Source organism: Phaethon aethereus (genome assembly GCF_964289735.1).
Source record: "Phaethon aethereus genome assembly, chromosome: 6".
Taxonomy (NCBI): domain Eukaryota; kingdom Metazoa; phylum Chordata; class Aves; order Phaethontiformes; family Phaethontidae; genus Phaethon; species Phaethon aethereus.
In genome coordinates this window covers 29,338,593-29,364,976 of record NC_138580.1, presented here as the reverse complement: position 1 = coordinate 29,364,976, position 26,384 = coordinate 29,338,593, and the positions used below count along the sequence as shown (strand labels likewise).

The window sequence follows — 26,384 nt, the reverse complement described above, 5'->3', positions numbered from 1 at the left end:
AATTTCCTTTGACAGTTTCCAAAGATCTGTGACTACTGATTGAAAATTATTGAGCTAGTGGATTTGGCTTATTGGATGCTAGCTGAACCACAGGTTTAGTGGCTACATGTGGCCACTTACTTATTAAGCAGTAATAATATCTATTTTATGCTGACTGACTTTGACGTTTTTGGTATTTTCCTTAGACAATCTGCTTCATCTTGATTCATCATCATTCCAGGATAGTGGTGTCCTTGGGGTTCTCTCTTAACATTGATATGGTACAGAAGATTTAAAATCAGGTATTGTTTTGGGTCCCTCTTTCCTGCCAAAATGAAACACACCATCTAGAACTGAATGCAATTTTTTTCCTTATGTGATTTGTCTTAATATTTTGGTTTTTTCAGCTGATGTTCACAAGGAATAGAGTCACGTGATGTATGAAGGCAAACACATACACTTCTCTGAGGTTGACAATAAGCCCTTGTGCTCATATAGCCCCAAACTGTGTAAGCAGAGGCGACTTAACGGCTACGCCTTCTGTATCAGACACGTTCTGGAGGACAAGACTGCCCCCTTCAAGCAATGTGAATATGTGGCCAAGTATAACAGCCAGCGCTGCACCAACCCCATCCCCAAATCTGAGGACCGTAGGTGAGTTCTGGTTACCCATCTGCAAAGTGGGAAGTGGCTGGGACATAGGCATGAGTTTTCTTTTAAGATGCTGCTTGGTTTCAAGATGAGGGAGGAACTGGCCTGAGTGGATTGAATTCCAGGATGTTCCTTTCAGGGTTTTGTTTTAAGACCAGTAAACTTTATTTTCTGTGGGAGTCAAGTACTCAGAAAGGGGGCAGTAACTTACTCCCTGCAAAGTTTTTGGGAGAGTTTATTGCTTTTCTGAAATTCAGTATAAACTGTGGATCAAACCTGCTACCCAGTACCTGCTGCTCTAAATAATTTGCTTTGTCACTCACAGTACATGCTCTTAAGAAGGCATGCTTGTTTGGCCAGCTGTGCCAAAAGTGCACTTCCATCTACTTTTTTGGGACAAACAGTTGAAAATGCATACCTCTGGGCTTAGGGAGCAGTGACACATAGGGACGAACCCAGAATTACAATTCAGTGTTTGTGATTTGGTACTGATCTGTAGTGTTGTATTACTTGAATAAAAGAGATATTACTTAGTAACAGATGAGCCAGCTGGGAGGGTGCTGTCCACTCCCTTTCTTCTTTGCTTCCCTGCTTCCTCGCCCCCTCCCTCCCCAAATGAAGATGCCAAAGGTGCCCAGGTATTAAATGCCTTGCAAGAGTTAGTGCTCGAAGTTGTTGGAGAGCTGGGAATTCAAACCAGATTTTCTGAATTTCAGCCCATACTGTAACCACACTTGCTCTTTAAGACTTCCTGATCACCAGTCTCATTGTGTTGCTTGGGCTGAAATAGCAGAAATTATCTAATCTTGGCTGACATGTGTATATGACACAAGTTTTTCAGAGTCATTGTTACAGGTTTTGCCAGTAACAGTATTTAATGTGTGTGTTAACTATCTGAGGCTTGTTCTGTTAGAAATGATTTTTTTAACCTAAAATCTAAACAAAATAGGCCAAAAAAGAATCAAACCGCTATTCACTGACCTTTCACATTATTAGCTGCCATTCACTAACCTTTTGCGTTATTAGCAGTGTTCCCACTGTGCCCTACATATAGCTTCCTTCTCAGCTCACAGCTCCCTCTCTTGTCTGAAACAACGATTGGACTGTGCTCTAAATTAACTTGCACTTCACCTGCCATTTCAGTTGAGGAGAATGATGAAGTGAGGGGAAAAAAAAATGAATGTTTGTCAAAAGCTGTAGGGCAAATGCTTAAATGGCACAAGATGAATAACTTTAAGCTGTAATTTGACAGTCGGTGATTGTTTCTTTGCTACTGTACAATTGAGGCTCTTTGGAAATAAGCTCGCAGAAATGATCGTGGAAATTGTTAGCGCAAATGGTATGCTGTAGTTTCAGATGCAAGAGCTGAGTGAGCCAGAGTTGCTGTTTACCAGGGATCATACTTAAAAACAATAGAAATAATAGTACTTAATGACACTTTTTTAGATCTCATATGTTTCCATGGAATTTGGGATTTTTCTTTACAAACACACTTTGTTCTTCTTGATTTTTCTCAAGTTAAAGTGAAGTGTGGTCATGACATCTGGCTTATGTTATATTAGAATAATTCAATTGCATGTCAAGTGTCACGTTACAGTACTTGAAGGGGACAGCAGGTGTCTGAAGGAGAAAATAAACTTTTAATTTCAAATGAGAGGATGTGATAGTTTGAAATAATATTTTAAAAGCCAGCCTCTCAGGGCAGAGTTTAATCTTAACAATAAAATTTAATGAATGCTAGTGATAAGATTGTGCCTGCTCTAAACTTTTTTTTTTTTTTGGCAGGCAAACCTGTGTCTGTTTCTTAGGAGACTTTTTTCACTCTCTGTTCAGTATGAAGATGTTTGCAATGTCTGAGTTCTTCACTTGTAACTTGTAATCTTATGTGTACAAAATTACTGTCAGATGGTCATTTTGTCACAGTTTTAGATATGTAACTGTATATGATCAGAAGCAGGCTTCCGCTCTGACAGCTATCTTCTTACATACTTTTAAAGATAAAATGTCTTAACAGGGTGCATGCATTATATGCCAAAAGCTTCATAGTCTGTCCACAGATAATTATAAAAAAAAATCACTTGACCCCAGACAAATGAGATGCTATCAGCCACAAAGATGTTTAATATGCTGTCATATTATTAGATTTATTATTAACTATTAACATTCTATTAATAGTACATGACTTCGTTGCCTAATTTGAAGTCTAGCTTCTGTATTCACTACCTTGTTCTTTTAAAAAATATACACAGGATGATACAGACATGGGTTCTGTATCTGTATTTACTCTGAATATGTCTCCTAATTATTTCTTGCCCAAATACACACACATAGATAATGCAGTTCAGTTCAACTTAATTTTTAAATATAGGGTTCTTAAATTCAGCAGGGTTAAACACGATTTTATCTCTAATTCTCCTCTTTCAAGAGAATCTTTAAATATTTTGTTAATATGCAAGATGCTCTCCAGTTTATTTCGATCTTCCTTTAAATAAGTGACAGAACTTGACACTAATCTGGAATGTACTGGGAAGCAGAATGCAGCTGTAGGTGGAAAACCTCACTGTCTGGATTCTTGCCCTCCCAGTGATGTGGGAAACTGTCCAGCTGAAGCCTTCAGAGCCCATCACCTTTTGTGTGCTTCGTGTTACAATAGTTTTAATGGATATTAAGCCACTGCTCTTACCATATGTGCTGACTACATTCGACCTCACTTGCACAGAATAAGTGCCTTTGGTGCTCAGTAAGGAAGGAGGAAAAAACTATGTTAGATACTCAATGTGATACTGTCAACTGCAATAACTGACAAGCAGGTTATAGAAACGACAAATTGTGCCACTGAGACAAGCTCATTAGAACTGGCTCTTGTAGGGCCAGTTTGACCCTAACAGGTTTCATGCTCAGAGCCATGTGAAAGGGACTGTGCTACTTGCAGGTGCTATTCCAGTCTCCCCAGAAATCTGTCTTCCACGGAGCATGAACTACTAACACCTTCCCTACCTGATCCAAAGAGTTTATTGCCTTAACTCAGCTGGTTATAGACTGGTTCCAGCAGAGTCAGTTAATGTCTGCACCAGACATGTCTACAGCACTGCGTGAAGTCAGAGCCAGTTTCGGCCAGGGCCAACTAAAAAACCCTCCTGGAACCTGAAGGACGGGGAAGTGCATGTGCAATGCCCGCCTGGGTCCACATGGGACCAGCTAGAGCCTGGCAAGGCTAAGGTTGAGTTAGTGCTAATAAATTACGCCTAGCCAAAACTGCCTGTGTAGTCTTCGCTACCCAGAGGAGTCTTAAGTGCTCTTCCCAGCTTCTGCTTCTCCTTTTAGTCCAGCGGGCAAGGTGTATTATCCTTGATTATGCTGGAAGACAGAGCGTTGATAGATGGAGCCTAATGCACAGAGCCAAGGCAATGTGTACTAGAGTCTGCAAGGGCATGGGGTCTATATTTTCATGATGTTGTAGCCTGGCATCTATGGGTTTGTCTCTAGAGGTGATGCCTGTGTAAAAATATTGTTGGGTTTCAGTGATGCAGTATGGTCAGTTGTAAGAGCCAAAGCTTTATTCTCTGCCATATAAAAATGGTTCTGTTAAACAAACAAGCAAAACCCTTAATAGCCTAAAACTCAGAGAATGTTAGCAAGCTAATTACCTTTTCATAGGTTTATTAACATTTTCTATTTTTTTCCTTTCTCATTTTGCAATGAAAACAGACTAGACAGTGTCACCTCCTCGCTCCTGCACAAGCACAAGGTGGCAATATTTAAGTTCTGAACAATATAAAGGAAGCATTCACATTGAGCAAAACTCTCTTTTTATTGGAATAAGAGGGGAAAAACTTCCATTGTCTTTGTCTTGTCTGTTTTTTTTTGCTGTCGTACTAGAAGTGCTGTTCTAACAGATCTTCTCAGTCTTGTTCAAACAAAATATTTAAAAAGTACTTGATTTTAATTATGGCAATAGTGCTGTTGACTTTAAGGGAAGGTTTACTGAGCTCTCATTATATAATTTTATTTTTAGAAGTGCATCTCTCAATATGAATTTCCAGTATTCCAGTGTATTCTAATAAGGACTCCACATACTGCTGGCTTTCAGCTTGCCTCATTTAGATTTATTTATTACTTACAACTTAGTGTAATAAAGAAATTATTTAGACAATAATAAATAGCAGTACTTTTCAGCCTTTTCTGATTTGTGAATCCTTATGAGTGTGGATCCCTTGAGAAACTATATGTATGGAGACTGTTAAGGGGCATGTATGAATTTGCTTTTTCTTTTTTACCTTTTATGGACCCTTTAGAAGCAGTTCACGCATTGCTTCCTAGGGCTGGAACAGCAAGTTGAAAGTCAGTAAACTGAAATGTTAAATCTTTTGGGGGGTTTGGTTTGGGCTTTTGTGGTTTTTTTTTTTCCTCCATGAAGACCAGGAATAATTTCATTTTAACCTATTTCTTCAACAAAACTTTCTTTTCTCAGATTCATACTGCTCAGATTTTATACCTTTATGGTATATTTCTATATCTTGTCCTTATTTATATCCAGGAATACCTTCATGGACATGTCCTTAGCTTGTTCATTAATACCTTGATGTAGACATCACTTTTTCCTCATATCTTTGTTTTCATCTGTAAGCCCCCTGTTATAGATGGGATTCTGCAAGGGCAGAAGTCTGATTGCTGGTGGCATTCTACAGAGGCAGGAGGACCTGCCTGTGTGAAACAGGAAAAGGATCAGATCATGGTTTCTACATTTCTATCACCTGCTTGTTTTAATCAGATAAAAATTAATCATTTACTTCTTAGCATGTTATCTGTGGCCATAAATCATAACTCTTTCTTTTAATTTTCATGACAAACTTTCAAAGACATTTTCCTTTTTTTCTTTTTTTTAAATAACATGACTTTAAAAGGGGTTTTTTTATATATTAGAAGAGCTTAAAATCCATGTTTGTGGATTGTATGTATACATATTCCTGGCATTGTGTAAACATTGTCTAGCAACAAGAGACTTTCTTTTAAACCAGATTTTTGTTTGAAGAACATGCAGCTAATCCTCTGGCTACAACATTCATCATGTTAAACTACTAAAACAGAATTTACATATTTATGCTACTTGTTCATTAAGTGCAAATAGTGATGCTTCTCGGCAGGTATCTCTAGTGAGATTGTCCATATAAGAAAGTGCTCCCTACTACAGTGGAATTCATAATAATAATATGTGCATTGATGAAAATGTTAACTTTTAACTTCCAGGGAAAGAACAGCCAAAGGAAAGGAAGTAGTCTTTAATGTACTTTTTCTTGGGAGATTTTGAAAGTATCAGAGTTAATGGCTTGAGTTCTTACTGGTTTATGTATCAGACAGTTCATTTGTTTTGTTCACTTTGTTTTGTGAGTATTTATTAGAGAGTAAATATTTTGAATGGTTGTGTGTGAATCTTCTATGAATAATGAATGAAGACTTGTGTATCTTAAGATTACAAATTGTCACTTGTGTAAGTTTTTGTTTTCTGTTACAGGTTGGGAGCACCACAGTTATCTGTTTTATTAGGAACACTTGTGTACACTTACAAAACCTCTTGTGTTTTGATCTATATTGGCATGAGATGTGTGTGGGGCATTTTTCCTTTAGTGACATCTGTTTTCTTCAGATTTTACTTAAGAGTTGAGTTAACGGGCTGCTTTTACTTTTCAAAGGTACTGCAACAGCCACCTGCAGGTACTTGGCTTTATACCGAAAAAGGAGAGGAAGAAAAAGAATGATCCCATAGAGGAGGTAAAGGTCAGGCATCAGATGGATGCTATGGCCTTCAGTCTGACAGTGCCCACCCTGGCCTTGAAGATGCCCAATGGACTGGATGGGATGTCCCTCTCCCCTCCAGGGGCTAGGCTTCCTCTCCACTACCTAGAAGCAGAATTAGAAGACCCCTTTGCTTTCAATGAGGAGGATGATGACCTAAAGAAAGGGGCAACAGTGAGGAAGAAGTTGCAGAGCAAGTTGGCTCAAAACCGGCAGCGCCAGAGAGAGACAGAGATTTTAAAAGTTCGCCAAGAGCACTTTAGCCCCCTTCCTGCACCTTTGCAGCAGCAGCCTCTGCAGCAGCAGCACCCCCATCTGCCACCTTCATCAGCTTCGTTAAAGCCGACAGGGCTACCGCAGGGCGTAGTCTGCAAGTCACCTCAACCTCCGAACACCAGCCTACCAATGCAGGGAGTGGCACCCACCACACACACTATAGCACAAGCCCGGCAGTTGTCTAACAAGAGACCTCTGCCTCTCCTGCCACCCGCTAGGGCTCCTGTCATGGACCCTCCAAGGACTGATCGGGTCCTCATGAAAGCCACAGCCTTCTCTCCGCACTCGTCCTGCATGAGCCGGCTACAGAGACTGGTGAAACTGTGCACTCGAAAACAGCAGCTGGACACTGATCTGTTTCCACATTTAGGTGGGTAGATAATAGATGCACTGCCGCCTTATTTTGTAACCTGAAACCAAAAGATAAAAGGGGAATGTCTTCATAGCCCTGTCCTGCATTTGTGTATGGTCCTTACAAAATAACTCAGAACAAGGTAATCTCTTGGTGTTTTCTTTAGCCCTGTTCTCATCTCCCATCACATATGGCATTTTGGTTGTTTATTCTTCTTAATGTTCTGTTAACCATTTGAGAAATCAAACTGAAGTCTGGAAAACATTGCTTGGATGATACAGACATCTTATAGAAGGTTTGCAACTCGAGTAGTAAAGGTGGCACCAGCTGTACCTATGTGAATGGACAAGGCTAGATTGAATGTTAAATATGTGACAAGTGCACATTACAAAGTGAGTGCAAGTAAAAGTTTGGAGATTTGGCCCATCATTCTCTGCAGATCCAAATTTCCCATTGACTTGACTGGGAAAATTGGAGTGCAGGAGAATTTTTCTTGACTGGGCCTGTTGGTGTGCAGAATGTGGATGAACAAAAGCAAAAGACTACTGCAGGAGGGCAGCACCGTTACAGAAGGTAATTGTAGGGGTGGCGTCTTGTCCACATACCAGTGCAGGAATAGTCTCCTCACTTATTATCTAGAAACTGTGATAATCAATTGCTGCTTGTGAAAACGTAAGTAAATATAACCAACTTGCTGCTATGGTAGAAGTGCTTGATAAAGCTTTAAAAGGGCGGCTGACCTTGTGACTTACTTGTCTGTGAATACAGACCCAGGTATACTTAGCTGTCCTTGTTATCTCCCTCACTCTCCAAAGTTACCTTACTTCTCTGCTTAGTTTTAAACTGTACTTATTCTAATGAGTAAAATACTGACAGGGGAGAGGGAAACAGGAGTCAGTGCGTGATATTAGAGCAGTAATGCCTGATGGTTAAAAAAAGACTTCAGATAAATCTGGATGTTCTTCATATAACATCTTATTTAATTGCAAACATCTGTAATTTTTGCTATTTCAATTAACCTTTTTTTAATTTGCTGTTAAGATCTGCCCTTTGGCACTCATGGGATAGCTTGACTATTTGTTCAGAAGATAATTAGCATCCCATAGCATGTCTCCAAAGGACGTTGTTCTTCAGAAAACTGCTTTGATGGGCTTATATATAATGCAGGTCTTTTGAGGAATGGCAACTCCAGAGGCACTTCGAAGTGTCACAGACCCCAATAGCTTAGGAAGTGACCTGTGTTTTGAAAGACTGTAGAAGGATCACTTACTGTGTTTAATGTTTTACATTCTCAAGTGATGAAGAGAATACATTTTCCTAAAAAAGAGGTATAGTAAAAAAAAAATTAGACTTTTAAATGTATGTGTATGCAATTAGAACATTGTATATTTGGCAAAGTAACAGAATTCTCATATTAATTACATAAGAGTGGAAAATGTATTTTCTATTTATTCATAATATGCCTTAGTATTAAAGACTAGTTACGCCAGTTCAGAGAATTTAATGATTTCTTTTTTATGATAGAGTAGCACTAGGGATGACTGCATAGAATCTTTAAAAAGATGCAGCCAGTTTTATGTGTACCTACATCAGAGCCATGTAATTGGATATTAATGTAACTGCAGTCTTCAGTATGAATATAGCTGAATCTGCATTAGTTTTTATTCCTTCATTTCTGCAGTGCCTATTAGAAGCAAAAGAGTGCAACCTCTGATTTAGTTTTTAAACTTTGGATAGATAATTTTTTACATGGTATCAATTGTGGACATCTTTATCCAATGATTAAGCTGTTTTTTCATTCCTTTACAGAAGGGGTGAGAGTGAAAAAAACATTTAAGTTGGAAGTATAATTCTGGCATTTTATCAAATGTCTTAAGATATCTTAATTTAGTTCAAATGCATATCTTAAAAATAGGAATGAAGAGTAGAATTTTCAGGATGCAGAAGTTCCTGAAAAATAGGGTTTCTGATATTTCTGATTTATGTTTAAAGTGTGACTTCTAAATGGTAAAGGATCTCCTGATGATTGTATTCCAAGTGTGTGTGTGTCTAACTCTGAAAGTAGGTGACCAAGTACTGATGTGTTTCCCAAATTCAAAGCATCTGACTTTAGAATCATCTCAGATATAGCTGTTTAGTTTGTTTTTAGCAAAAATAAAGTGCTCCTTAACTCTATCCCAACTGCTGCTCCATTTTCAAGGAGCATGCAAGAAAGAGAAAAAGTAATAATGCTGGCTTGTAAATGCAGCTACGGGATTTTATCCCACATGCTGCAAGGAATTGGCAAGAATTCCACTGCATGTGAGAGGGAGAGTAGAAAAAACTGCAAAAGATTAATGTCCAGATAAAATGTTCCACCTGAGAACTTACTGGACTCTTGTTTCTGGCTGTCCTGTTCAACGATTGTGCTCAGCTTGACTAACTCAGGCTGCTGGTGCATACAATAAGTTGATCCTACTGCAGTCATCATTAAGTGAAAGCATGCTGCTTAGTAAAAGTGCAGGAGTATTTGCAGCTCTCTCTTTAGCTCTCTTTTCATGCTAATGTATGCATTTGGCAGGTAACTACAGAGACTGAGCAGAGGAACATCCTGCGCAGCTATGTATCTATCTCTGTCCATGCTGCTCCGTCTTAGGTTTTTCCTATTCTCCCCATGTTTTGGCACAGAGCAGGGGTCAGAAGGAAATGAAAGTGGCCTATTTAGATCAGGTAGCATTCACAATTACCACGCAGTGAGCTCTTCGTGGCAGGGACTTCTCTCTTACCTCATCTCAAAAGATTCCATGTGTTTGGTATGAAAGCTGTAGTATTTTTCTGTGGGTAAGGAAGCTGGTGATTTTTGTTTCACTGCTTATAGATAAAGGAGCCAATAAGGATTTTAAAAGGAAAACTCAAATGTGAGAAAAATCAGTGCATGCCATTTGCACACTGTAATAGAGCTGTTACTGTAACTTTTAATGTGTAATTGAGGATACTATATTATTTAATCAAACATAATTATGCTTGTGACTATGCTGCACATTCATCTTTTGTGCCACAGGTTGCTCAGAGTCTTATATGAGGTGGATACACTTTTCATCCGTCTTTCATGTTTTCAATTCCCTTAGGGCTGGATTGGTCTGAAGACAGTGGAGAAGAGTTGGAGGATTCAGAGCAAACCTCCCCTTACCAGGTTGCATGGTCTATCCGAGAAACCCTTGGCTATGAGAGACATGAGTGAGTATGATTCTTTAGTATTCATGCTGGCCTTGATGGAAAAAATTATGTAAATGTGAGCTTTGCTTCAAGTGGAGTCAGTGGAACCTAAGCACTTGTTCAAGTGCTTTGCTGAAACAAAGGATTGTTTGAACTCATTTTCTTGTAAGAGCTATGAAACAGCTTGTCGCCTTCTGTCCCAGTTTCCACCTAACTTGGAGACCTTTGTGCAGTCTGCTATCAGAAGGATGCATCAGGAAGGAATTTAAGCTTATTTGCCTAAATTTAATTGAGTTTAGTCAGATTTATTCATGAACTTCTGTGCCTTGCTGAGTACACGTATTTCCTGAATTAGAACCAAATGAAGGGAGTTGCTGTTAGTTTCTTGTCTTTCCTACTGTTTGTGAATAACTTTTTTAGTAAACTTGCTACATTTTACTCATTGATCCTTATGGTAATTGTGCAGGATGTTGTTTTAACGTGTTTTTTAAAGGACATAGCACTTTTTTTCATAATTAAGTGTTGAATAAACCTCTGTTAAATAATTGGGAGCATTGAAAGGAAGTGATGTGATTGAAGAAATAAGCAGAGTCGGATTAACTGTTGGTGCAGAAAGGCTTACAGTGTTCTCTATATGCTGCTAAGTCATGAATCTGAACTTACAGCAGGATATGATACTATATGTCTATTAATGTAAAATTTAAGGTGCAAAGCTAAAGCAAAGCATCCCAAGTATAGTATTTGTAATGAAACTGAAGCATGCTGATAACAAAAGGAAATTGGGGTCTCAATAAAATTTGATTGTAGTTTCTATAACGTGATTCTCTTTCACTATACAGCTGGACTTCTGAGACTACAACTGTCTCCCGTTTGTTTAATTTTTAAATATCACAGTTAGGGTAATGATGTTAATGAAACGTTATTTTGTTGTTACATGGAAATTCTGAAAATTAACAGAACTTCTTACCATCTCTAAGGATTGTCCACAAGGTGAACAACAAAGCTGTATCTCTGTCATCAGGACAGACACCAGGATAACTAAATACTGAGAGCCTTCAGTGAGTCAAGGCTTAGTAGTAGTGTGTAGACTTTTCTTTTTTAAAAGAAAGGGTTTCTTCGGTTGTGAATGAAAAAACATTGGTTTTAGGGCATCAGCAGTCAGAGAGTGAGCTTTCACAAACATTAGTTTTAACTTAAAAGGCAACTTTTAAATTAACTGTTTTGGGAAAACATGAACAGACTTTCAGACTTTTAAATCATACATAATTTTCAAAGCGGAGATATCTGTTAAATAACTTCCTTTACACTCTTCTCGCTGACATTTGATCTGGTTCTTCCCCAGATCCCTATTTTTTTGTTGTCAGCTTATAAAGGTCATCTCTGTGTGTTTTGTCTTCTATTTGTCTTAACTTCCTTTGGATTCTTCCCACTCTTTTCACATACTGAGAGAAAATAATACCTTGTCTTGACGTTTTCTGTTTCATTCTAGCATTTTATGCACTTCAGTTAAACACTGCCTTAACTAATCATGATGGATATATTTTTGTATGGTACTGGCTGCTTTTGTACTTCTATCAGCCTGCCCAGTGTTAGCTCTTCAACAACTTTCCTGATTTTGTTTATGGATAAACATTGATACATTCACTTGGTGTCAGACTTCTAAAACTTTAAGTCTTATTCTGCAAGCTTCTGTAAAGGTTTTTATTACCTGAAATGTTTCACTTTGACACTTGCAATGTGGCCTGTCTGCTGCTGAAGATGAATTAGTTCAGACTATTTCTTGGGTGATTCGATTTGTCAAAATGACTGTCTCGCTAATCTGGTGGTGTAAACTAGTGGCTCCTAACTTAGTCAGCCAATGACTTGTTCTGGCTCTGAATTTTGGAGGCCAATTTTACCAGAAAACCAATGGAGATTGTTTCACAAAACCTTTAGATTCTGAAAGCACATACCTAAACTTACAGGAATTTACTTACTGTTTTTCATAGTAAAATTAAAGCTATTTTTTCTCTGTTCATCTGTGTCTGAGCTTGTGGTCCCTTTGTGAAAGGGATAACTCTCCACCAGCTAACTCCATTTTGTCCTTTTTCATTTGACTGCATGGAAGACAGCAGGAGGGATGCCTCTCAGAAGAGATTATTAAAAGAAAGCGATCAGTTAATTTCTGCATTACTGGACAGCTTGTTCTCAGCATTTCTGGCTGTGTGATTGTGGGGGGAATCCTCTAACCTTCTGTTGAACTTCTTGTGTAATACTCTAGCTGCTTTTAAACTCTCAAAAATTCACCAGGTTTGTTTAAAATTAATGTCTTAACAGCAATACATTTTTGAGTTCACTTGCCTTCTGGCCTTTTAATCTCTAAAATTCATATTGTTGCAGCCATCTGTGGAAACACAAGCCAAATGTTTGTTTTTATTATTCTGTCCTTTAATTTTGAAAAATCGGGTTCCTGTGGTCACTGGATTCCAGGATGCAGCGCTTCGAGGCAGACACAGATTTTTGAGTTCAAGTAATAGCGCAGGGGTTGGCACCGGGCGCAGTGCAGGCAGGGTGGCTGGCAGGGAAGGCTGCTGGGATGGGAGCAATTCCTGGCGGGAGCAGCAATTCAGAGGGAAAGCAAGGGCTGTACCCTGCCACAGATTAATGAAGCCTTCCCCCAGATTTGATTCCTGGGTCTTGTAGCTTGGAAAGTACTGGAAAACAAATGACTTTAAAAGGAAGCAGTTTTTCACTTGCTACACTGATAAAGTGAGCGTTTCAAGTAGAAAGTTTGAAATGGGAGTGTGAGGATTGGTGTCCCTCCTCATACCAGCTCAAAAGAGCAAATATCAATACTGTATTGTCAAAGTTGGATTTAATAACTCTCAAGAACTAGAAGAACTAAAAGGATAAAGGGAATGTTCTTCAAATCCCTCCTTACAGAGGATTTTGAAGTACAGTTTTTGGGAGGTCTCAGAGTAGAGGGCATGTTCTCCTGGTTCCCTGATGGTGCCTGACTGCTTGCACTACCCTTTTGCTCTTCGTTTCTGCCGCTTCATGCTGCCTTTGCTTTCTTCATGAACACTCAGCAGTAATTCCCCTGTCATGTTTACACATGACAACCTTAAAGGGAAGGGTTGGGAAGAAGCATTTTGGATTATCAAATGGTTTACGTGCACTTTCAGAAATCTTTAAAAAAAACGAAATGCCACACATTAAGTTGAACTTTAGAAGTTATATATGCAGCATAAGAGAATAAACTAAATAGAAGTTGGTAAACTTCTTTATGAAAGGACAACAATAAAAGTACCTTTTGGTTTCAGTATGTGTTATTGTGCTACTTTTAGATTTCTTTGAACTTATAAATATGTTTTAGTTAATCTTACTGGCCTGGAAACAAAATTCTGAATAGGCTTTTAGAAACTGTCTCAAAATAAGCCTTTGTCCACTGCAGGCATGATTTCTTTCTATGTCTTGTATATATGTCTTCATCTACTTTTAAAAAATTATCTCATAAACTGCAGTTCAAAACATTTTAACATATGATGATTTTTTTCTTTCTATTTCAATGGGAGGGAAGTAAAAAGTCTCAAATATAGAGACATTTGCATTAAAAAAAACAGTCTTTCCACCTAAATGAAACACTTTTTTTTTGCCCCTAAGGAATATTCCTGTCTTTTCTTAAAGTTAATTTGTAACCATATTTAAAATTAAGTGAGTACATCTGCAACTTCGTTTAAAAATCGTGGCCCAGAGCAGTAATGAAATATTTAAGACCTTAAAACCTACCTGTATCTAACTGAACCCATCCATGTATTCCTGTTTCCTATTAACACATTGGAAAAAGGAAAATCTATATTAAATAGCACACAATTAAGTTTTTCTAAAGAGATTGTTTTTCCCAGTAGGCTTTCTTTCCTAATAGATCTTAAAAGTGTGTTTTCTTTTCACTTTCAATGTGAAAATATTTTAAACATTACATATGTTAAATGTTTTTAACAGGTTGTATTTGCTGCTAAACATTTAATTGCAGAGGTTAATTACTTGTTATTTATGCTTCTAGAAGATAATCTGTATTCTGTTTTAACAAAGTACATAGTGTGGTTGACTTTACATAAAACTTCATGAAAATGTGCATTTGTGTCAAGGCAGTGTTTGCTCCTGCAGAGGTTTTGTGGGCAGCCTTAGTGGAGATGGATGCAAGTGGAGATGGATGCAGTCTCTTAAATTTAGCCTGTGTGTGAATTGAATAAGATTTTCCAGAAAGGAAAGTAGGTCTTAGTCATGCTGCCTTTCAGGGACAGCTATTCTGCCTGCATTTCCGAATCTTACTTTATTTAGTAAATATCATGGCCGGTATTTTGCATCTCTTCTGTCATCAGCTAGTTGTGGTCCTCTGTGCAGTGCGCAGGTTAGATGTCAGCTCATTCAGTCTCGCTGGCCAAGCTCTGCAGTCTGAACCTTGGGAGCTTTTGATTTGTTCGTTTGTTTGGCCTTGTTTTCTTCCCCCCGTCCTTCCCTTTTTTTACAGATAGGAAAGTTAGCAAATAGCTTCTCTATTTTGTAAGGAAAAACTTAAAGGAAAAAATGAACAAAGTCTGCTTTGCTTAGATTCAGTGCTTGCACTTTGTTGCTCCGTGAACAAAAAAATTATTCTGCAAACCAGTGCTTGTTTTGGAGGGCTTCTGGGTAGCTTCATGGACCTTGGTGTTTTAACAAGTCCCAATGATGATTTTATTATGTTTCATGATTTTTACTTAATTTAACTGAATGTGTTGACACAGTTTGATGGTCTTGCTGATATGTGCCTGGACATTCAGAAAGACAATATAAATGGGGAAAGACTTTCTTACGCAAATGAAGAATTGGATCAGTCCTTCATCTGGTCATTGCTTAGCCCTGGTCTGATTTTTCCCTCAGTACCTTTGGAGTTAAATGTGAATTTGTTCTCCATGGCTGTACTGTAGCTCTGCAGCAAGGGGAAAGGAGTATCAACTGTTAGCTGTGTGAGTGTGTATTTTGGTTAGAATGGAATACACTATCTGGCAGAGTAAAAGGAACTGGAAAAGGTCAGCAGTTTTGGAACTAGTTAGAATTTGACCGTCTTCTCCAGAGTGACCTTTCTTCAATAAATTTTCACTACATAGTTCCCCACCCTTGTCCTCTCCATTAATTGCACTTTGATTTAAGAGTTTGTCTCATTTGCTGAGACATTTACCGTAAATAAAGGTTAACAGTATAGATTTTTCTTTTTTTAACAGCAGGCTCCAGACTCCTGACTAAATGTGTCAGACTTCATGATAAATTGATGTGATCTCTAATAATTACATACTAAGAAGGATAAGTACCTTTAGAATTCAAAAGGAATCCTCCTCTTACTATTTCTCAAGCATACTTGCCTGATTTCAGCCTTTGAATGTTTGTGGGGCTAGAAGATGGATTCCCACTTAACCATTCTATTAAAATGACAAATAAGCTTCCTTGGAAGAAAAATACTTAAAGCCCATTTGTTTTTATTTTCCCTCTTTCAGGTCTGATGATGACAATGCAGATGACAGGAGTTCCAGGGTGACCAGACTTTGCACTTACTTTCAGCAGAAATACAAGCACCTCTGCCGCCTGGAGCGGGCAGAATCTCGGCAGAAGAAATGCCGGCATACGCTCCGGAAAGCCTTGCTGCAGGCAGCCAGCAGAGAGCCGGAGCGTGCTGGGCAACTGATACAAGAACTCCGAAGAGCGACGTGTGCTCGTACCAGGTTAGACACTCCCCTGTGACTGCAGTAACCTGGGGTCCGGACAGGGTGGAGATGGGCAGAGTATCCAGCAGCTGAAATGCTGAACTCTCAAACTGGTAGGCATGCACAACGCAGAAAAACCATGACACATAAATGCCTGTCAGTAGAGTAAAATAAACATGGCATACAGTGTTTTCAGTGAAGACAGGCATTCTCCAGATTTGTGTTTTAAAATGTGGATTGTTTGTTCAGCAGTATCTGGGCCTAATTTCTTAAATGTCACAAAAGGAGTTAGTGGCCTGCTAAAATTTATTCTTATTAATTAATCTATGTATTTTGGCTGCCTTCAAATATCTGGTACTTTACTAAGCCCAGTTCTTTAGAAGGTGTGCAGTCTGGTCTGCAGTTCACTGCTTCAATTCAGATTTCGTTTTTCAAACAGCTTTTTTTGAAAAGTCTGTACCACCTCTTAATTTTCTTCCCAGTAAATCAAACTTAAGCTCATGCTTTTTTTCTTAGATTTAACTCAATCTAACATTAAATGAAGCTTGGCAACAAAATAAATACGTTCTAACAACTCTGAAGGTTGCCTTCTGTGGGAATTCTTTCTAGGTAATGTCAACATCCCTCCAGCTCTCAGCATACTGAGAGTTGGTTGATTCATATTTGTGCAGAAACAGAGTAAATCTGGACCCTGGCGTTATGTCTGGGGTATCGGCAGCATCCTTTTACTGTTGTGGGTTTGTGACTGGGGGGCAGGGCGTGCTAACCGTGAGAGGCAGGCTGGAACAGCGTACTGAGACTATATTCTGGTTATGGGATGCTTTTGTTCCTCGACAGTGGGCTGTGGTTCATGACAGTTGGAGGGTTTATTGTTGGGGAGGTGGAGTGATGCTGAAGAACCGCTCAGAGGTGTAATGTAGAGGTACATTACTAGTTTACGAAGTTGTGGAAATGTCTCCAAAAAACTACAGCAAAACCTTGCCAGAACTGGCAAGCTCTTGCTGGTTTTTCCCATTATTTTTTCCTTTTATTATGCAAAAGATATTATACTGTTTTGGGTAGACTGGCAAAGCCAGGTATGCCTGTCATCACTGCTCTGGTTAATTTAAGTAACCACAGAGTCTTTTCAGTTAAAAAATTTTTGACAGGAGTAATATTGCTAACTAAAACTTTGCTCAGTCAAAGTGCAGTCGATGACAGAAACGGCTGAAAGAAAACAGTCAGGCTACAGACAGCTTTTTGTCAACCTAGAAAACAACGTGTACAGAGGTGAAAGTCAGCCCTGGAATCTCCAGCTTTATCTACATGAAGGTGACAAATGCCTCGAGAGCAGGCTCACACCAAGCAAGCTGTGTAAGGTGTGCAGTACTCATCCACACTGCTGTCTGGTCGCCTGCTTGCAGCTCAGGCTCAAAGCATTGAGGCTGTGCTGAGGAAGTGCTCAGCTCTGGGCATCTGCTGGTGGATTGGGCTGTAGCACATTGATGAAGGAGAGCTTTTACCCATGTTGAGCATGCTCAGGCTCTGCCACTCCAGAGCTCAGTCTAAGTTTGTCTGAGCACATGCTTGCATGTAAGCTCTGGGGATGCTCAGCATGTTTTGATTTATGAACAGGCTTGGAAGTGCACTTGACTGCCCATGTAGGCATACCCAATACATTGTATTTTAAAGATTGGCCTCATTTTAAGGGTCACCTGTGTTGACACTCACCTGCTGCTGTCCTTGGCTCTTTTCAGGGTCTTCTAATATTTACATGGTAGTAGCACACAGCACTTCTTGTTACAATTAAGGCCCTGTGAAATACACAATAATCCGGTTGCCGCAGTCACGCCTTCACCTGTCATTGACATCTATTCTGTATCCCTGTGTAGAGTCTGGTAGTAGTGTGCACCCATCTGGATCATGACACATACACGTTTGTTACAATTTTTCATCCTACTGTGCCACATTCAGTGCAATAGTTGTGTTAAGTAACCACCTGAGACAGGGGTTTTGTCTCTAAACTCTTCTGTGCTTTTTTTTTCAGCACAAGCCAAGCGAAGCAGAGAGATGCAGAACCAACAACCTGTAGTGGGACTTCGAAGGGAGAACAGTGCACTAACAAGGCCCTTCCATTCACCAGGCATTGTTTTCAGCGTATCCTCTTAACTCTTGTTTTGGAGTTGCATTCAGGCATGGAAGCTGTTCTGGTTTAGGGGGTTTTGTTTGTTTGTTAGGTTTATGCATTGCCAAATATGTTTTCACAGAGAAATACCTATTTGTTAGTGTCTCATCAACTACTTCACTTTTAATTTGTCTGTGTGATTTGGATCTATAGATAGTGAAGAGAAGTAGTTTCCCACTGGTGTCTCTTGTGCTCACATTGTTTTACTTTGCAAGCTATATTTAGTGGGCACAAGAAGCCCTGACAAAAGTTATCATCTTTCACGGATGACTTGGTACAAACCACGTGGCTTTCAGCCTCATGGCCTTCATACAGTTCTTGGTAGGTAGACTAACTACCTATGAAAGGGTTTATGGGAACAGGTTTTTATACATGGTATAAAAAGATGGCTTACACTGACTAGAAAGATGGAAATCTGATACTTTGCATTGTTTAAAAGCAGCAGAATAGAAGGAGTCACGGAATCCAAATTCTAGATGAGGAAGAACTCCCAGTGCTGTGGATTTCAAGCAAAGCCCGAAAAGGGTGTTAGGAGTCAATGCGTGAAGGTCACAGAAAGGAGGGAGCACATTAGGTGTGAGGTTTGATTCTGAAGACTGTAAAAGGGCAGACTTCTGACCTGGAATACTGCAGAATTCTGCAGACTTTTTGTTTTTAGCTGAAGAATTGTTGGCACTTTTGTTGAAGTGACTGCTTTTGTTCAAGCTTTTGGTTTTGGTGTTTTTAGTAACTAATACTGATCTGTTCCAGTTGCTATCACACTGCAGCACCTTTTCAATCTTTTTGTTTTGCAGATGCCTTATATTTCTTTGCTGATTTTTGCAGGCCCCTTAAAATTAGTCTGCAGAGAGCTCAAAACCTCTCTGTGAGAGCGCACCATAGTGTGCAGCTGTGTTTGGGATTTGCCTCAAGATTCTGATTTTTTTTTTTTTTTTTAAAGTTGTCTTGCTTGTTGGTGTGCGTAGACCAGAGAAGTCAAGACTAGTGGTTTTGCATTTGTGCTCATTTTTTTCCTCTGCACTTTCTCTCAGTGGAAATAACCTCTCCTAAAATGAGCAGGCTCTTGGTTCTGACCCATCCATCCAGGTCTGCCATCTGGACTATTCTGCAGGTTTTCCATTTTCTTTGTCCTTTCTTTTGCGTTTTACTGAATATATATAGTGATGTTGAGGTCTGAGAATTGTTCAAGATGGAAGGAGTGCTTCTAATGTTGTTTTAAAAAACACAATGAAATATCTGTTTGATTTACTCTAAGTCTGGAAATATTTTCATTGCTGCAGGGGATTTTTTTGAAGGAAATCTCAGCAAGCTTACGTTTGGATTTACTTGACCTTTCTGTCTGATTGCACATCTTTTTTTCAGAGGAGCAGGAAGGATCTTGAAACTTCTTTGTCTGTGCTCTAAAGATAAATGCCAAGAATGAACCTTAAAAGATTGAATTAAGAAATACTCTTTCTTTAATGTTTCAGTATGGATTGTCATTAGTCTGTAAGGAAATAGTCCTGTTGACTACACTGTTCCAACTTCTACTATTGATCTATTGATTAAGACTCCAGGAAAATGCTTCTTTTTGCTAAGAACTCATTAGCGAAATGGCTGCTTCCATAAAACTATCTCAATATATAATAAAAACATTAGAGTTTCTGCATTAATGCAGTTTTTCACTTTAGAAGTTGGGTTTGAGCCTTACCTAGCTTTGAACTTGAATAACAAAGTTAAGGTACTCATTAAAAATAGCATCTATGGACAGATAGAGTTGAAGGCTCTGATCTTCATCAGATTGATAAATCAAAGGGCGTTCCTCCGTCATTGCCTCGTGTGTTATTCCTGATGAAGAAATGCGCAGATATCTTATTGAACCGTTCTCAGCAGCTCTTCTCAAGTTGCACAGCCAAGTTTGCAGATGGTCAACAGTGCTCTGTGCCAGTTTTTGACATTACACATCAGACACCTCTGTGTGAAGAACATGCCAAAAAAATGGTAAGTACAAAGCCAAAACTGTAATTAGTTTTGTTTTGGAATGATCATGAGTTTTAACTCCAGTCTTTCTATGAACTCTTGCTTGGCAACTAGCAAGTTTACGAACTTAAGAGCTCATTTCCTTTGATTTTTCTTAAGAGGGTAAAACTTGCCAAACATTCCCAATTAGTATAAAATATGTTCTGAAAATTTTTTACATCCATTTGAGGATATAATAAAGTGCATGAGAATTTCCTTCAATGGAAGAAATTTGATTCCTTTGTTGAACTGAGAAATAGAGAATCGTTGTGAGAGATCCTGTGGTAATTTTATTTGGGCTCACTCCTGGCCCTTGGATCTGAATATAGAATGAGTGTGGTATGGTAAGAACACTGCATCTCAGACAGTCTCAGTACATGGGGCCCAAAATATTTTCTAGAGGAAGCGTAGATAGCAATTACAAGCATACAAATAATGGGTTTGCTGCTTTATTTGTCTTTTGGTGACTATTAGAATTTATCTTGAATCTCCTTCAGGGATCTGAGGGCAAAGCAGTGGCCTACTACAAGTTGAGAGAATGCAGAAATTAAGATGACATCCTCTGCTCTTCTTTTATGCCTCCCATCTTCCAGAACAATACTTGTAGGATAATTCACAAACCTACTTCTGTCTTGCCCCTCCTTCAAGGCATTAGGTGTAAAACTGCCCCCCTTTTTTTTTTCTTTTCTGTTGTTGGATTTTTGTGGGTTTTTTGTTATTGTTTTGGTCCAACCTCTCCAATACTTGTGAATTACGGAGTTTTCTGGATTAAAATGTGAGGGTCTGTGTTACACAGATTTGTATGGGATTTTCCCCCTCTCCCAGGCAATCTTCAGTGTGTCTCTTAAGGTTTACTTCTGTAGCACATACAATCCTCTGCCATTCACAGTGTGATGGCAACTAAAAACTGATGATGGTTTGATTTATTTTTTTTAATTGATCAATGATTGCTGTTCAAAAGCAATGAGGCCTTAGTTGTTTACCCATATCCTTACCCTAGTCCTACATTATTAATTCCGTTTCCTCAGTGCTGTCCCTCTTTCATGACAATGGGCACTTGAGGATGCTGGCTTCAGGTGCTGCACCGTTATCGCCATCTCACAACAGTGTTCTGTCTTTAATGGTTACAGGAATGCGACCAAAGGTTACAGTTTTGCACTGATTTAGTTAGGGTTTGCTATGATGATTTTTAAAGTGAAGCTGCACGATCTCCTGTTTACATACCTCATAATTTGGTCTATGTGATTTTTGCTGTTGGATCAGTGAGGAAGAAAATAGTTTAATTTTCATAACTTTGCCTGGGTATCAGTTAGCAGTCTCTCTTGCATTACATGGGAATGTCTGTGGAATGAGCAGGGGGGAAAAAGCAAGGAAAGTAGTACTTATTCTTAATATGCTCCTATTTCTATTGTTTTATTCACAAAGGACAATTTCTTGAGAGGGGACAGCTCCCGTAAAGTTCAGCACCAGCAGCAGAGGAAACCCAGGAAAAAAACGAAGCCACCTGCACTTACCAAAAAACACAAGAAGAAGAGAAGGCGAGGCCCACGCCGGCCCCAGAAACCCATTCCTCCTGCAGTGCCCCAAGGGAACCTCACCATGCCTGCCAGTGTCTCACTGCCAGTAGAGATGCCCCACATACGGTCAGTGGTGATAGCCCTGCCCCGGTATGCCCACTGCTAACTTGAATGATGTCAGTGAACAGCTGTGAGCTTCCTAAAGAAAATTCCCAAAAAACAATTTTTTCCTAGATGATGGGGGGAGGAGGGGGGGAAAGGTGTGGGGAAACACCCATTATAGGTGGACTAACAGTACTTTCTGTCCAGGAGCCCCTCCACACCAGAGCTGAGTGCTGATGAGCTGCCTGATGATATCGCCAATGAAATCACAGACATTCCACATGACTTGGAATTGAATCAGGAGGACTTCTCTGATGTCCTGCCACGGCTGCCCGATGACTTGCAAGATTTTGATTTCTTTGAAGGTACCATTTTATTTTATTTTATGCTAACATGAACACAGTCAGTGAACTGAAGAAGTAAGTGTTTCTAAAATGTATTTTGAGGGGTTGCTTACTTTCCTACAGAGCTAGTAGCTACTAGACAAGGAAGTGTGCATTTGCTTTATTGTTTGTTTGTGAGCTCTGAAGTAAAGCAGACTTCAAGAAGAGTGGTGTGTGTAGTTCTCTGCTTGCTCTTCTAATTACTGCTCTGAAAATACTAATTGGTTTAGTATTTTAATAATTAATTTTATGTTTTTCCTGCCTGTCAGTGTTGCAGTTTAATCATGAGTATTCTCAGTAATGGCATCTTTCTGCCATCGAGTGGGGCTGGAATCACAGTCAATGTTGGCCTTTGATAAAAGGAGAAGAGAGTGAGAATAAAATTTTTAAATACATTTTTGAAACTAGCTTTTGATCAGAACTGTGCCTGAATTTCTGGATTGTAAAGCTCAGTACCTATCACAGATTACAAAGAAATTAGAACAGCCCAGAGTTGGAGTATGTGATTTCTTTGGTCATTTTTTGATATGATACGACATCAGACTGTGTTTAAGTTGAAATTAACCTAAATTATACTGACTCTGTAAATTTTAGGCCCATGTTGTAATGTGGTAAGTAGAAGGGAATTTGTGGACTATATGTGTTATTGCAGCGTTGAAGAAAATCTTATTTATGCATTTTTACTTTAAGTCTAGTGAGTTTGAGAAGCATCTTGTATTGTAGTATGTCGAAGAGGAGGGCGGGAAGAGGGAATTCCATTGAAGAGGAGGGTGTAATTCCTCATTTTTCTTACCTTGCTTATCTAGTGAACAGTGGTGAAGGAAATTTTCTGTGTACTGCAAGCCATTCTGGAAGGTTATCGTAGACTGGAGCTCTGTACTGAACCATCTGTACATCTGCATCTTTAGGGTACCAGTGGTGGGTTCACCTGAGAGGAGCATACTAACTTCTGGTGTTCCTGTTTCTGCAGGTAAAAATGGAGATCTTCTTCCGACTACAGAAGAGGCTGAAGAGCTGGAACGGGCCCTACAGGCTGTAACTTCTCTTGAGTGCCTGAGTACCATTGGAGTACTTACACAGACAGATGGTGTGCCAGTTCAGGAGCTGTCAGATAGAGGGATAGGGGTGTTCTCTACAGGTGCTGGAGCTCCAGGAATGCAGTCCTTGAGTCGAGAGGTTAACACGGATCTGGGGGAGCTGTTGAATGGGCGTATAGTACATGATAATTTCTCCGGTCTGGAGCTGGATGAGAACTTGCTCCGTTCTGCTACCTTGTCCAACCCACCTACGCCCCTGGCAGGGCAGATCCAGGGGCAATTCTCAGCCCCAGCCAACGTCGGCCTTACTTCTGCCACTCTGATAAGCCAGAGTGGCCTTGGGGAGAGAGCCTTCCCAGGACAGTTTCATGGACTTCATGATGGCAGCCATGCCTCCCAGAGGCCCCACCCTGCCCAGCTGCTGAGCAAGGCAGATGACCTGATCACCTCACGACAGCAATACAGCAGTGACCATTCACACTCCTCACCCCATGGAAGCCATTATGATAGTGAGCATGTGCCGTCTCCCTACAGTGACCATATCACATCCCCTCACACCACATCCTTTTCTGGTGATAACTTGGCAGCTACCTTCTCAGCAGAGATGCCCATGATGGCACAGCACTTGCTCCCAACTCAGCTGGATGTGCCACTTAGCGGGGTGGTCAACCCCAGAACTCACTGGGGAAATCTTCCTGTCAATCTTGGGGACCCCTCTCCGTTTAGCAACCTTCTTGGTGCAGATGGACACCTCCTGTCCACCTCCCTGTCCACACCACCTACCACCTCGCACTCAGAGACCACACAGCCTGCCTTCGCCACTGTGACCCCCAACAGCTCCAGTGTGCTTCCGGGGTTACCGCAGACCAGTTTTAGTGGCATGGGTCCTGCATCCGCTGAGCTCATGGCCTCCACCTCCCCTAAACAACAGCTCCCTCAGTTCAGCGCAGCCTTCGGGCACCAGTTGAGCTCCCACAGTGGCATCCCCAAGGACCTGCAGCCCAGCCACAGCTCCATAGCTCCTCCCACGGGCTTCGCAGTGACCGGTGCCACCGCTACCAGTACCAATAACGCATCTGCGCCCTTCACCACCTCCAACTGAGCTTGTCTGCCTGGCTCTGTGCAGGTAGATGGGGGACCTGTGTTTTCTGTCTTTCCTTTTTCTTTATTTTTTTCTGTCCTCCCTTCCCTTTTTTTTTTTTTTTTTAAGAGGGGGTTGAGAAGAAAACCCCTGCTTCAGTACTGACCAGGGTTAGCCCTCTGTGAACCTTGCTGTAGCGTTCACATGTGCTTGATACGCACCGGTGCTCATTTACTGCAGGCAGGTTCACCATTCCCCAATAATTCCTTAAGGATACAGCACAGTTACTGGATGTAATTGATCTTAGCAGTAAGACCTAGAAGTGGGAAGATACCTCAGATTACTGATGCATGTTACTGTTTCCTAGGGTTTGGATCAGTGCTTGCCATCCCATTAGCATCCGGTAGAAAGTTTTCCAGTGGGCAGAAGTCTCTTGATTTTTTTTTTTCTTTTTTTCTTTTTATTTTTAAATTTACTGTTTTTCCAAAGGTAGCATCTGGCATGGAAACTTGGCTGCACGCATTGATTTGAGAATGGTGCACTGAAGTCCAAAATCAAGATCATGGTTCAAGGATGAGTTTGGCAATTTCTTAAAATAGTCTCTTGACCTCCTCTGTGTGCATGTGTGTGTTTGGGGTGCAGGGAGCAGCAGTTCCTTCTTTTGGTGAAGAAGTGGGAGTTGTCCCCTTCCAGAACTGGTCACTGTTCTTACCGCATGCTGATTTTTGGGTTTTTTTATGATGATGATTTTTAATTCGTTGAACAGCAAGGGGATCAGTAGACTGGTTGCCCAGAAATCTGAAGACTGATACGAAGTTAGCCCAGGGAAGGAAAGAAAGAACAGCAGAAAGATTGAAATAGTTCATGGATTAGTGAAGATTCCTGTGCAGAAATTCCCTCCCTTGCTGAATTACTGTGGCCTTGTAGCATTGATGATTTGCCTTTCCAAGTGTGGCTTTGTCCAGAACTCCGTGCCTGACAGGCTGACAGGTATTTCCCAGCTGAAACTGGAAGAATTTGGTTGGTATTCTGCCCATCCACACAACGCTAGGTCAGACCCTTTGGTAAGTTTCAAATGGATGCATTTCTTAAATTACGTCTAGCTACTGAGGCTTTCTTGGATAGTTTTTTCCCCGCCCTTGGAGCCATATAGGTTTTTTGACACTTGTAGGGTTTGATGCTCTGTAGAGGAAGCTGAATGTATGTAAGGAACTAGCAGGTACCTATCAGCAGTCATGGCTAACCAAAAAAGAAATTACTAAAGTAAAATAGACAAGAATTGCGGCTGTCTGCAGGACAGTTTTGCTTTTACTGCCCACCTGCTAAAGATAGTATTCAGACTCTTTGGTAGTAATTTCAGTTCTTAAAGAAAGGAGTCCACTAGCTTTTAGATTTTTTTATTTTATGTTTTTTAATCCAAGAGGTAACAGCAGCAGAAATTGTGAGGTGTTTACTTGCATCTCTTTGCCAGGAAGAGAAAAAAGGAATTTGCTTGTGACTTTTTAGGGCTCAAACGTGGACGTGGACTTGGACTTGGTCTGTAAAAGTAGCTCCTACTTAAAATAACAAGTCTCTGCTCTTCTTGTTTTGTTTCTGAGATGCAGATGAGAGAGAATAGAAAATCCCACATTTCAGTTTCTTACTGTAGAAGACAGATGTTATTCTACCTTACAGTAAAATGTGCTACCTGCATGTATTTTAGTCTAATTCAGGAAATTAAGAGATACCAAGCACATGTAATAGAGAGGCCTAATAAATTGTTTGAGCAAGAGATTGTTGAATGAAGTTTAGTTGCTATAGAAATGAATTTTGTTAGCAGTCAGGCCCACATCAAAATCTCTAACCCAAACCTTTCCTTCCATCTTGCTAAGGAACAGAAATTAAATGGGGTAGGTCTTATGTCTTCTTACTATCGTAGCAATCATACTATCCCTCTTTTCTTGAAAGGTTTGTCCTCCTTAAATATAAAGGAGTATGAATGATGCATATGTTATTTTCTGAAATTGCAAGTGTATGTGGGTGGAGGAAACAAAAATTATTTTCATGCTTCTGTTGTTATGAGGTCCTTATTTCATACTTGGTAAAATAGATCTTAATAATATAAGCCGAATATTTTTAAGTGGTGATTTAAATATGTTT

The 26,384-nt window shown here is 39.9% G+C and overlaps 1 protein-coding gene across 1 annotated transcript; it reads left to right on the top strand.

Annotated features, from left to right (window-relative positions):
* Positions 1–415: 415 nt before the first annotated feature.
* On the top strand, positions 416–26,058 carry INO80D (INO80 complex subunit D; the record flags this gene model as incomplete). The annotated part of the gene is made up of 9 exons (XM_082001464.1): positions 416–633; positions 6,321–7,069; positions 10,159–10,267; positions 15,757–15,981; positions 17,990–18,099; positions 19,974–20,107; positions 21,551–21,768; positions 21,952–22,109; positions 23,098–26,058. 9 exons carry the CDS (start codon positions 416–418, stop codon positions 24,264–24,266), a joined length of 3,090 nt encoding a protein of 1,029 aa, XP_081857590.1. The 3' UTR covers positions 24,267–26,058.
* Between the last annotated feature and the right edge of the window lie 326 nt (positions 26,059–26,384).